The 14,257-nt window shown below is 34.8% G+C and overlaps 1 protein-coding gene across 7 annotated transcripts in view; it reads left to right on the top strand.

Annotated features, from left to right (window-relative positions):
- Window positions 1-14,257, top strand: part of TRPM3 (transient receptor potential cation channel subfamily M member 3) — a 497,328-nt gene that overhangs the window by 240,783 nt on the left and 242,288 nt on the right. For all 7 annotated transcript variants that reach the window (XM_006918420.2, XM_006918432.2, XM_006918428.2 and 4 more), the window contains one exon: window positions 11,736-11,949. In XM_006918420.2, coding sequence (XP_006918482.1) covers window positions 11,736-11,949 — 214 coding nt within the window. The remainder of the gene's footprint in view (window positions 1-11,735; window positions 11,950-14,257) is intronic.

Genomic DNA, 14,257 nt, shown 5'->3' with positions numbered 1-14,257 from the left:
TTTCGAGACAAGAAGTGGAAAGCATTAAACCCTAAGCAGTGCGACCACACTGAGGATAAGCTCGCCTGCCCTGAATGGTTTCCCCTCAGTCACTACGAGGGGAAACCCTGAGTCTCATCATCCAAATGAGGACAAATTTTCCTTTCTATTACCATCAAATATTTAACAGGTAGGAGTCCCCACTATTCACCAGACACAATGAGCATTTTGTCCACTTTGAATACTTGCCCTTGAATTATTCTGACTCTCCTACCTAGACAAAGGGGTAGAGTTGTTCATAGATCATATATGTCTTTTTTTATCAGGCAGGATGGTCATTTTGCACCACCTCTGCCTTCTTCACCTCTTGTCCTCTCCAACAAACCAGCACGCAATTTGGACAAAGGAACAATCAGCAACTGCTCTCTGTTAAAGAGTGCTAGTCTTTAGATGGGAAATGCATAGTTAATTATTTGCCAAGATTTAAGTGAAACAGGTTAGCTAGCTTAATATGTTTTTGGTCCCCTGCTCCTGACAAGAATATATGAAAGTTAAAAAGATTTTTAAACAAAGTAGCAGAAAACTCTAGAGGGCAGATTAACTTTGACATTCATTAATTTTTTTTAAAAAAAATAAGTTTAACATTAACTTTTCCCTTCAAGACAGCCCAAGATAAAGCACTTGGGTCTTCAAAATGCCAATGTGGTCTCAACATAATATTAGGCAGAACCTGCTGGAGTTTGGTAGAAGATACAGTTGGAGAAAAAGAGAATTATTATTTAAATAACTAATTATTATGAAATGTATGAAAATGTGAGAACCATATCTGCTCAGGAACATTATATATCTGTGCTACCACATTGGAGTACAGTGTCATGTCACAGAATTCTGCCCTCTAAAGGTACTGGAGGGATCAGATGCAGTGGTTTTCAGCTTAGAGGCTCAGAATAACTCGTGGAGCTACTATAAATACTGGTGTCCAAGAATCTGTTCCAGAGAGTCTCCTTCCTCGATTTGGGATAGAACCTGGCATCCAAAGTTTTTTAAAAGTTAACCAAGTTATTCTACTGTTCGGATATAAAAAATACTAAATAGTCCCAAATCCCACTACCTGTTTTATAGATGAGGCAACTGGAGCCCAGTCAAGTTAAATTATTTTCCAAGAGTCACCCAATTGTTTAACAGCAAAGACAGTTTTTGAATCCCAGCTCCCCAGGACTCCCCATCAGTTCTGTTTCTTCTTTGTCATATGTGCCTGATATACACTATAGTAGTGTTTTGAAAGGAAGCTAATTACTATTATGATTCTAGCTTTTCATAAGGATTCTGAAAACTTTATAGTAGAATTATAAAATCACTATTATTTGACCAGTTTAGTTAAACGCAAAAGCTGTGAGCAGGACGAGTTCTTTATAAAATTATATCCTAGGTTAATAGAAACACTTTCTGAGCCTTTCCTAGTACTTTGTGGTATTCTGTCCTCAATTCCAAGGCTTGACAAGCCCTAGTAAAATAGCCATGAAACCAACTTTTCTTACACATTACAGAGAGAAAAAGTGACACAGGAAGTAGACATTTGAAACTGACAGTAAATGAAGGATTCTCACTCCCTTCTCTTCTCAACACCAAGCCACATCTTACCAAATTGCATGTCCCCAAAAAAAGCATTCCTGGGCTTTTAGAAGACCTGACCATTTATTTAGGCGCCTCATAAAAGTCAGAACAGAGGGACCAAAGAAAAAAGATACAAAGATACTAAAGCTCTGGTTTCAGCATTGTTTTTCCAGGGTGGGTCCCAACTGACTTTTTTAAACTGCCTTAGAGAGCAGTACCAAGACATGAGTTCTTTCTCAGATTCTCTATCTGAGGCTCAGGCTATAGGTTATTTAGAAAAGGAATCAGTACTGGACTTGATTAAATAGAATCTTATTTGCTTACTAGTCATCTCTTCTAATTAATGCTGAGCTGACAAGTGGACAAGGTAAGTATAACCTAAGTAAGGGCTTGTATTTAAACTTCTCAGGTCACCCACATAATTCTCTTCAGGTTTTCTCTTGCTATTTATTTACTCTGCTTTTTAGATCAACTTGAGCCCCTTATTACAGTTTTCATACAATCTAGATAATTATTCTTATGCCTCATTTTCATACTTAAAACTCTAACTAGGAAATCTGCCAGGATAAAAGTCTTATTGTCTGAGCATTGTGAGTGGAGGATGATAGGGAATAGGGAAAACTGAGGGAGAGATACTAGGTTGGGAGTGATGGGAGGCTGTCATCAGCATGGCAACTACAAACTGGTTTTCTTAAAATGCTTTGGGATTAAATTTGACTTTTAAAAACTTATCTTACTTTGCATTATGCAAATTCAAACTGAGAATCATAATTGACTAACACACACCAAATATGAAATTAAATGAATCCCACTTCATAAAACAAAATAGCAGATCACTAGAGTATAGCTAACTAAGCAGCTTTGTATAAGCATGGTAAGGTAGTTGAAGGAGTTTGTAATTATTCCATTGATTTCCAATTTTAACCTTGTAATCTCTTGGCCATTGAAATGATGGTGCCTTCAGAAGCACTTTCTCAAACAGAATAAAACTAGAATTTATCACTGTAACTTCTGATCCCAATCATAGACCTATAGAGAAGAAATAAACAATTCTCCTCAAAAAACCTACCTTGCCCCTAGAAAATTCCCATCTCCTTGCTTCTAGAAAATTTTCACTAAGTAATTCTGGCATAAAATTCATAGAGTACCCCCTGTGACCTGTTCATATTCTCAGTGAAGTTTTACAATTATTTCTAAACCTTAGCTTTTGTTTATCAGCCCCCATTACCTGGAAGTATCTGATATCTTAAAACTAAGGAATCACAAAAACAATAGGGACTAAATTACAATGGCATTTTCACGTCCAAAGTTTTATGGGTTATCAAACAAGGAATCCAATAACAGTGACACTTCACTTTTGCATTCCAAATATTTTCTTTGTAGGGAACTTTTACATGTATTAAACCGCCATAAGTATTAAACTCTAACTGGAAAACAAAAGACTCCGTGGACTTGAAAAGCTGATATCAGCAAAATTGTCATAGCAGTCTAGTGTAGCATATTCTCCTTGGCCACAGCTTTAATTAAAAGTGCTGATTTAAAATGTGACTACAAAGAATTAGAAAATGAAATGATGCTTGTCACATTTCTCAGAAGAAAGGAAAATAGAGCAAATTTCCCACTGCGGGCTCAGAAATAAAAAGGCATTACAAATACTGTTAAAATAGATTTAGTATTAGTAGTTCTGTTACTCAGAACAAGCTCCTTACAAATACCAGTTGATCATTTCCAAGAATTAAAGACAGCTTTGCAGTGGTAGAAGAATTTGTCATCTACCATTTCCAAGAGTGTAGCTAGATTTATTGTTCTGCAAGTCTTTTACATTTTTATTTAAAAAGCTGGGCAAAATGATGTGGGTAAAAATTGAGAGCTAAAGAAGTAACTGATTATCAGAGCCAAATTGCTCCACAGAAGCTCAAGTTCAGAATGACAAAGGAAGATTATTCCTAATTTTTAACAGCCTCAGTCTGTTCTAAGTAGTACCGGCTGATTCCCCAGTCTCTAGCCTTTGACCACTCTGTGTATTATAAAGGGAAAAGGATACCAGCTGGTTTGTGATACCTCTGTGATGTCCAAGTTTAGTGCAGAGCGAGGCCATAATAAAGTTGAATTCTGCTTTAACAAGTGAATAGTAACATTACTAATGATGAAGCAGTAAGAGTGGCTTTAGAAAAAATTGCGGTGAAGTCACCCACTAAGCAAATAGACCTTTAGCATCAGGCAGAACAAAAACTCAAAAGAGTTTTAGTTATCGAAACTTTCTGCCATTTGAACAAGAGAAAATTTCTAGTTTTCTATTATAGTCTCACTTTAAATTTTTCATTTATAAGTTTGGTTTGGAACTTAAAATATATATTCTTACGAAAATTAGGCTATATTTATTGGTCTCCACAGCACCTAAGAATAGATCAAATAGTACAATTTCGACTAGAGCTAATCTCTTTTACGCAGCACATTTTTAAACTACTATTTTGAGCTCATTGCAAAGCTTCCTGTCAGTCAGGGGCACTAAAGGTGGAAAAGGAAAAGGGGAGTTCAGTCCAGGCATGGGTAATCTATTGGAGCTCAGATTATTTCTAGAAAGTAAAAATTGCGGAACTGTGTGGGCATGGGGTGAAGGAGGGTTAGGTGACCCAGAGCAGCAGTAGCATTCTCATTTCTTTTAAGGTACTATTTATAAACACCTATGCCAGCCAAGTAACTCAAGAATTCAGAACAAAGTGCAACTTTGACAGACATACTAGTTAAAGAGCTAAGGCAAGTTATTTGGATCTTTTTGTATACAGAAGTCATTTTCAAGGTATTTATAACCATCATCTAATTTACATGTCAGTTTTTCTACCATATTAGTCATTTTGCACAATTTAATCTATACAGTGTCCTGTGAGATGGTCAGGATCACCCCTATTCATAAGAAAGGGTGCTCAAATTGGCCAAATGACTTACAGTGCCAGCGTCTGCTGCTAGAGTGTGATGTTGCATAATTGAGGAATCTATAAATGGAAGCACATGTCACCAGATCAGAGTAATGCCCAAGTGACAAAATTTAATATGCACATTAGGAGGATTTCTTATTTATAAGGTGATCCCTTAGTAATTAAGGTGCTCACAGGTAGACAGTCAAAATGGCTTATCTTGACAACCAAAATAGCTCCTAATTTCAAATCACATTGACCATTTAGTAGAAATTGATTAATTGCCCTGGGCACAACAATTTATGACATTGAAACTGCTGAGATAGCTAATGTATTACAAGCACCTGGAAAGCTTATTGAATAATTTGATTTATACGGGTAAAAGAATATCATTTAAAAATTGAAACCTTCAGACAATCTTAAAGCGTCACTTTACCCCTTAGTTTTAATTATTCTCTTATCCCCATGTTAAACTAAAAATCTTTAACTTCCATGACTGAAGTCTTTCTTAAGTAATGTTTTATTGAGACAAAAATGCTAGCCAAAAAAACTGATCTCGGCCATGGAGTCCAAACCATTAGCAACGTGGCTGGGTAGAAAAGACAGCTGTCTATTGTCCCAGAGTTTTGCAGGGATTTTTATATATCGGGTAGGGAAGAAGGGAAAGAAAGATGTAGTCTGAAAGACTTTACATGAGCTATAGTCCAAGGGGTAGGAGAAGGTGAAGGAGGCCAGCTCTGGGATAGCAGAGTCTGCATAAAGAAACATCACTCCTGTGGATTGGCTGTGGGCAGCTGTCTAGAAAGCCCACGTGTAAACAAACAGTGGTTCCTGGAGTTAGATGGTACCTGGCTAAAATAATCTACAGAAATAGCCGCCTAGAAATTAACCTAAAGTTCCAACAGGCAAAACAGGAATGTGAGAAGTCTTTTGTTAGCTGGTCAGTAGCCATCAACAGACTAATAGCTCTGTCTCTTTCACTCTCAGGCCACTCTTATTTAATCTAGCACATCTGAGATTTTTTTTTCTTATCACCAAAACCATTTCTTTAAGTTGCTGAACAATAACACAACAAAAAGTAACAAAGTGTTTATTTAAATCCTTCCTTTTTTTTTTCTTGCCTCTTATTTTCCAAGGGAGGAGCACGGTAACTCACAAATAATGACTAACATCAAAGGACCAGGAATACCCAGTATTTGCCTTATTTATCAGCTTCTGAATCATGGGGAGAAGGGGAGGAAGGGCTGTAGTTAATCATGTGTTCCTTTGTATAAGAATTAATCCTAGTAAAAATGGATAAGGTAGTTGGAGATACCCTGACTAGCTTGCCAATGGCTGCACTTTCCTATTTATCATGGCCTGAGTAAATCTTCCAATATTTCCTCCATATTTCTCTTTGATTTTCATGTAATATATTGACCCAATTACAAACACAAACAAACCACTTAGAACTTAGAATCTTTGGTCTAGGGAATAATGGTAATCTTTGCTATTCAAATGGTCCCTGGGAGATAAAAATGCAAACCTCAAGCCCCATCCTACATCTGTTGAATAGGACCTGCTTTTTCGAGCTCCTCATGGTGAGTTTTGTATGTTAGTTAGAGAAGCACAATTTAACCTAGAGTTTCCAGTGTAGCAGTAACTTTAATAATGGATTAGTGAGTGGTTAATTATTAGTCCCTCACATTCCCTGGATCTCCATGTCCTCATCTATAAAGCAGAATAATTGAACTAGATAATTTCCAGTTCCCATAACTGCTAAGATATTTCTAAACTTCCTTTCATTTCTAAGATGGGACTACTTCATAGCCAGTACTAGAAAAATCATAGTCATGTCAAATATGCTTCCTTCCCTCAAAGATCTTACAGCATGGGGAGATAAAACTGACACATGCAAGAAACAACCAGAAAAAAAAAAAAGAAAGAAAAAATGTATTCATATATCAGACTAGGTTTAATTGAGAGTTATATTACATCAATATGAGTCAATAAAAGCCTTTGAAAAGGGAGAACAATTTATGTATATGAAAGAGGAGGGATTGGATTTTCTAAGACTTTTGGAACAACATTTAACCAATTACAGAGAGAAATTGGGTAAGGCCAAATTATAAGGGACCATGACAGGCAAAATGGAAGTTTACATATGATATAACGATTCGAATTGAGAAATAATATAATCAAAAAGGAATTGAGGAAAGAAATCTGCCTATCAGTGTTTCATTGAGAACACACGGTTAGAGAAGAAGCCATTAAGACTGTTACCATATCCAAACTGATACCCTACTAAGGAAAATTTATTCTTAAAATAGCAACTGAAGCAATAGAGGAAAAGGTCTGGTTGAGGGTAACAGCTTGAGGAATGGATCATTAGAACTCAGAGATTGCTTGCTTGTAGATGAAGGAAAAGGGGAAGTACAGAGGCATTCATATTTTTGAGGTTCAGAGCAAGGACTTGAGTCAGAACTGGGGTGTGAATCCTGATAGCACTACTTACTAGCTTTGAACTTGAAAACCTGATAGATCCATTCTGTCCCCCATCAGTAAAATGTGGATGATACTAACTTTCTCAATATTGGAAGGTGTCCATAAAATGATGCATAAAAGGCACACAGCATGTATGTGCCTGGAATATAGTAAATACATCAGAGTTTTGGTTTGGGTTTGGGGATCTCTTTTCTCAGTGGAGTTAAGAAATTGAGAACTGAGAAAAATTTGTGAATAGAGACTATGAACAATATGACCTTACACAGGCCAGACACTGAGTACCTCCATTTCTTCATTTGTAAGACAGAAAGCTGGGGACACGTTGATCTAAAGTCATTCATTCATTCTCTCACTGGAGCATTTATTAGCTGAGTAACAAACATTGTGATCACAAACAAGCCTTTCTTAATTTCCTAATGAGGAAAAAAATTAGGCTAATTCAAAAGGAATTTCAACATATTCATTAGATTTGTTGGTCATTTGCCAGTGAACTACTCATATGATCAATAAATTGGTTCCTTATTGGTAAGTTGTATAGGTAACTTTAGAAGTCCCAAAGTGAATTATTTACCAAGTGAGGCTTATTTCTAAAAATGCATTTGGATTATTATTACCAAATAGGATGAACGATTGAACTCCATATGTTACTTAGCTAGGTTCAGCTTGCTAAAATTATTACGTAATCTCTGTAGTGATTTAGTATAAATTGTAATCCCTCTTCACATTCTGTGAGTTAGTAACATATACATATCAGTTTTCAGGTACTAACTGTGGCTCTGAATCTCACATTATTTACCTGACTAAATGAAATGTACATGTGGGGATGCTTCAGGAGGCAACTTGAAATTCCAAAAGCCATAATCACAACTACTTTTCTTGTTTTTCAAAGCATACTGTTCTCACGTATGCCTTCTCTAATCATTGAAACTACATCTTTACAATCCTTCAGAAATGTTAGGAATCACTACCTAGGCTTGCAAGGAGGCACATAATTTAAAATTTTCTTTATACTTTAGTTGTTTTTCTGTCTTTATTAGAAGTATAATTTAATATAATGTTAGAAAATATGGGTCCTTTTTTGTTTTTTTGAAGGAATAAGAGAGTGATACATTAAAGTCTGCAAGAGAGCAATAGCTGGAAAAGTGATTTCTTATCATCCCTAACACTAAGCATTCTTTTTTTTTTTTTAAGTGACCAATTTAATGAGGGGTTTTTTTTTATTAAGTTTTTGGGGTAACACTGGTTAATACAATTACATAATTTTCAGGTGTACATTACGATTTGACGTCTATATATTCTATTGTGTGATTACCACCCAAAGTCCAGTTTCCTTCTGCTACCATATATTTGATCCCCTTTACCCACTTCACCCTTCCCCTACCCCACTACATTTGACCACTTTTCTTGGTTTATATAGTTTGGAAGACCTGTGAGTCCCAGTACTACTTTATTTTACTAAACATCCCTTTTTGGAATTAGTCAAAATGATATAAATTCAATCTGGCAGAGCCATCAAATTTTAACTACTCAAGTAGCATAGACTCAGTGTACAGGCACAGAAAACATTTTATTTTTTCATCTTATGGCATTCATTATGTAAATGGTTCTCTTATAAATGGTCACTCAACGTGATAGCAAATATAACAACATAAAGAAGCTTTTAGTTATGAAACACTTTTGTTTGCTTCCACTACTGACGTATCCTCCCTCCTGTCCCAAAGCTCTTTTGCACAACACAAAAATGTACATTGTTGAAAATTTCTGTTAGTAAATATTCTTGCCCTCCGCGTCAGAGTTTGTGTATAAAATATGCCATTTTTCATATTGTAAGTTCTGATGAAATTCTATTGCTATAATGAACTTACCTGAAATCACCACCTTTACTCTTTTCATTATGGAAATGATTTTTGCTAGGTAGACCAAATCAATATAGAACCATCTTATTAGGTTCCAACACCTCTTTGGATTTTTGTGAATGTGTATAGGAAATCTTAGCTCTGGTATTTCTTGATGATGCAGTTTATTTCATCAAGCAACTTTTATATTTTGTGGGGTTTTGCCTCACATTTCAGCTAAATATAGGTCAAATATACTTTAACAAAGGAATCGACATATAATTTTTGAGGTTTTTCCAACAATGGGTCTCCCAGATCCAAAAATATTGCATTAAATTGTCATCTCCTAGATAACTTTATTTATACATGTTTGTGTGATTACTTTCACGTCTATTCTTTTTGTAGTTATGCTACTTCAACTTAGCAAATTCCAAAGTTTATCAGTTCCTTTCTCTTGTCTCCCATATATCATATAGACTTTAAATGCTTTACCTCTGACTACTATCACCCAATTTATATGGTATATTATCTAGTACTTAAGTTCTATCCTTTTCCACCATAAATTAGACATCATCATCATTTTGTATTTTATGACTCACGCTTTTTTAGACTCACCAAAAATTTACTACTATCTTTGTTCACCATTGTATCTCAGATCGTCCATTTGAGATTATGTAACTTCTGCCTGCTGTATCTATATTTAAATTTCCTTCAGTGAAGTCTGCTAGAGGTCAATTCTCAGTTTTGGTAGTCTGAAAATATCTATAGTTTGCTTTCATTTTGGAAAGATGTTTTTGTTGAATATAGAATTCTATGCTGACAATTTCTCTTGGCACGTTGGAGACATTGGCTTCTGACATCCATTGCTGTTGTTGGGGAAGAGGCCTTCAGTCTGATGACTTTCTTTATAGGTGATCTGTCTTTTTTTCCAGCTGCTTTTGAAGGTTTCCACCATCTCCATTTTTTGATGTTCTCTATGAGGTGTCTAAAAGCACAGTTTCTTTTTATTTATCCTGCTTGGGATCCATTGTGCTTCTCACATCTGAGAACTGATATCTTTCAAAAATTCTGAGAAATTCCCAGCCAATATCTCTTTAAGTATTGTCCCTTTATTATCTCTTTTATTTTTATTTAGAAATCTGATTATCTCCCTCCAAGGTTCTCCATTTTTCTTCTGTGTTTTCAATTCCTTAGTTTTTCTAGGCTGCATCTGATTTATTTCTCTGAATCTATCATTAGCATGCTTAATCTGTAATTCAGTTTATTCATTGTATTTTTTCATTTAAATTATTACATTTTAATTTCTAGAAGTTGTTTTTATTTTTCAAATGCATGTGGTCATTCCTTATAATGCCTTGTTTTTTACTCACATACTCAATCTTCTCATTTATGTTTTTAACATATTACATACAGCTATTTTATATTCTGCACCTGATCATTTCAATATGTTGAGAATCTTATTCTACTACCAGTTGTTTCTTTTTGTTCTCACTCATGCTGCTTTATTTCCTTATATAATCTATGACTTTATTTTTTTACTATGAAATGCTTATTTCCCATGGAAATTATTTAAGACCTGGATTGATGACATGTTTCTCCATAGAGAATGTGCATTTGCTTCTGCCAATTACCTGGAACCATTATCTCACCTGAACCATTTTACATTAAACACACTGTTTGATGTTCTTCAAACCATGTTGATAGTGTGAATGTGGACCAAGACCTGTGTGAGGTTCCATTTTTGTTTATAAATAATAAAAGGAGTATTTTTTTTTCTTATTTACTAAGAACCAAGATTGAACAGGCAAATGTCCTTACTCTCTTCTCCTGTACATCAGACTTATTTTTTTTCTTTCTTATACTTGAGGATGGTGCCCTTTGAAGTATCCTGGCTTTATGTGGAGTCTCCCATTAGACTCGCCCACACTGCATAAAGCCGTTAAAGCAGATATTCAAGGTCTTCCAGGGCTTATTAAAAATTCTCATAGCCAAAGCCTGCTCTGGTATGTCCTTACCTCCTGAGGTTCCATCTTCAACTTTGTTTAGGAATCTGAATGTTTCCTCTTTTCATGCCAGCTCAGCAATGCATGACAAAAGGCTTTCAGACATATTTGCCTAGTATTTCCATTGTTTCCAGCTGGAGATGAAAATCTTTACACAGTTACACTAAGACCTAAATGAGTATCTATGTATATGATTATATAGATGTTTATCATTATACGTATTTATGACATTTTATTTATATATACTTGTAACTTTATTTCCATTTGCATCCGATAACACCTTGATATCTGCTATAATACTTTAATTTTTTCAACTATAACGCAAGAATAATTGACATGACTTTTCTCACTTGTCTTCTTTAAAAGATAAAGCATTTGGTATGCAGTTGTTATAGATTTAAATAAATATAATCAGTTGTTACCTTATTCTAAAATTCTCATTATATTATGTAGAACTGTAGAATTTTTCAAAACCTCTCAAAATAATAGGAATACAAAAACAGTTATAGCCAGGTCTAGTTGCTAATAAAGAAATTACTTAATATTGAAAAAACTAGAAACATTTGAACAGTCACACAGATGTTAAAGTTGTTAAAATATAAACATGATTTCCTTTGAGCAAAGTTTGCATTCTGGGAAAAAGAATGCTTATGCTGCATTTTAGAAAAATCAAATAATTTGAGAGTTTGTAATTTACAATTTCAAGAAAACCAAAAATGGTAACTCCCTTTGTCTAATGAAGGCTCATTTGGTAAAGCAGATGATTTGCCCCATTTTAAAAATCTGAGATTATGTGAGACATTTAATTTGATATGTAACTATATATATGATATTACAATCACTAAAGTAAGCAGCGCCAGCCAGCCCTGCCCTGTCTCCCTAATCGATGGTTATTCTCTTTCCAGTATGTGCGAGTATCTTTCGATACAAAACCTGATCTCCTCCTGCATCTGATGACCAAGGAATGGCAGCTGGAGCTTCCCAAGCTCCTCATCTCTGTCCATGGGGGCCTGCAGAACTTCGAACTCCAGCCAAAACTCAAGCAAGTCTTTGGGAAAGGTCTTATCAAAGCAGCCATGACAACTGGTGCATGGATATTCACTGGAGGAGTTAACACAGGTAATTGAAAGTAGGATCAAGAAAGACAACATAAGGCTGTAAGAACATTGGGACTCAGATAGTTTTCTCCTAAGTTTAAATGCATTTAACCTTCTCCAACCCATGTGTGCCCATTCTCGCTGATGATCTCTCCTCTCATTAATTCTCTCTTCCTCCTTTACCTGAATAACTATACTGTTATTAATTCTCTCTTCCTCCTTTACCTGAATAACTGTACTGTGTAAGTAACCAAGAAGAATTACTTACACTTAAGAAATAGGTTGAAATATTTAATACTTGACTATATAGAATTTTTAAATGTGACTAATGGAATTTCATAGGATATTTTTAATACCTTAGATTGCCAAATCAACATCCAATAATTGTTTAAAGAATAATTTTTATTTTAAATTAGAAGCACTGTCTCTTTTCTTTAAGATTTTAAGTTTTATGAAAATAGTTGTAATTTTTATAAAATGCCCTTTTTATCTGGTACATAAATTGTGATGTCAGAGCCCGGAGTATTATTTGTTTATTATTTCAAATATTTTATTAAATCAGCTCTGCAATCAATAGAAGACATACTCCACCCTGAATTCAAAACAGTTTTTTCTACCTACCAAACAAATTTTTATATCGTGATACAGATAGGCTGTCAAATCAATCCTTCCAAACCCACTTATACTTAAGTGCTTATCTACAGAATTAATGTGTAACAGATAATGGAATAGATGCCTGTAAGTTGTTTTGACATATTTCCCTAGCCTCAGTCTGAAGTGCCAATTGGAAGTGCACAAGTAATGCTTCAGTGAGTTAATTCAAACTTGTTAACAAGGCTCAAAGTCTGCATATGTAGACACACTTGGAGTTAGTGGGACATTCTGAATATAACCCTGGATCAATGAGTTTTCATAAAAGGTTATCTCAGTATTGTTCATTCTTTTGTTTGTAGTTTAGATGATATTTGAGAGAAACCTTCACTCAGAATTCTCCTCGATACCTAGAATGTGTAAACAATCAGTATGCACTCTGTAGTCACAATTTCAGCAGTGAACTCTGCAGATTGTCCAAGCTCTTCATTGTATGTGAAATCCTGACTCAGTCTGAAACTGAGCTCAGCTTAAATTCAGCTCTTTATTGTTTATTTTGTTGTAATGTGACATCTACAGAGCAATTTTCTCTCAATGACTGTTCAAGCTTTAGATTCCAACTGTCACTCACAGCTTAGGAGCCATCGTTTGTTTGCGATTATTCAATCTTTTGCTTTCCTAACATAACTGTTCCTCATATAGAGACCAACTCAAAATTTCTAAAGGTTCAAAAGAAATTCTTACCAATCTTCTGTTTCTGTGAACTTGGAACATTGTTTATTGTTTTTCTTCTTTTATGAAATGCATTTAATATAAAAAGAAAAATTTACAGCATAAACACTGTAAATCAAAGAGTTCTTCCCTGCCATACTTCTAGCTTAGTGTTCAAGGCAATGCCCATAGTCATGTTCTAATAGAGGCATTTTCAGGTTAGGTAAGAGGTTCATGAAGTTAAATGTTTTATCTAGGACTGACCTTGAAAGGAGTTTTACATACAAATGAGGAAAAAAAATAACATTAATATTCACAGCTTTACTTCTTGTATTTTTTTAACTGGTACTCTCACTTCGAAGATCCATAGATAAGCTAGTAAGTGAAATTGATATTCCTCTCGACACTCCCAGAATATGGATTAGTGGCTATTTACACTGTTTTGTCATTTGATTTTTTTTAAAGGTTCTTTCTGTTTGATCTTATGAATAGTTCATAATTGAGTTGTTTACACATTTGTGTCCCGTCCCTTGATTAAATTGGTTGGTGTGTTTTGTGTGCTTAGTTACTTCAGTGCATAGTTTCTGAGCCCTTACTCTGTGCTAGCCTTCAAAGCACACGAAGATAAGTGAGACACTGACCCTCCAACCTTCTCTTTAAAGTGTTTTACAATTAAAGGAGACATCTTTACAGGTGGTTATGATTCATAGTTGAATATGTTAGGTGATATATTGAGCCATTCAAGATATACAGACTGCAATCTTGAGGAGCTCAATATGTCAAACTTAGAAGAAATAAAATCCAACTCAGCTTTCATATAGGAGATGGCACTAAATGTGAATTTTTTCTTGAGGAATGGGTAGAATTTTGATAAATGAAAACATTTTTTCTTAGAGGATATATTTTATATCTTCTACAAAAATGATCATTCAAGAGGGAGGTTAAACAATTAGAAATTGCATCTTCTTTAAATGGTTTATAAAAACATAAGACATGGATTCCCTACCATCTTGTAAACTAAATTTTCT

The sequence above is a fragment of the Pteropus alecto genome, unplaced genomic scaffold (assembly GCF_000325575.1).
Source record: "Pteropus alecto unplaced genomic scaffold, ASM32557v1 scaffold95, whole genome shotgun sequence".
NCBI lineage: Eukaryota > Metazoa > Chordata > Mammalia > Chiroptera > Pteropodidae > Pteropus > Pteropus alecto.
The sequence above is the reverse complement of the archived record's forward strand: the minus strand, read 5'-3'. Positions and strand labels throughout refer to the sequence as shown.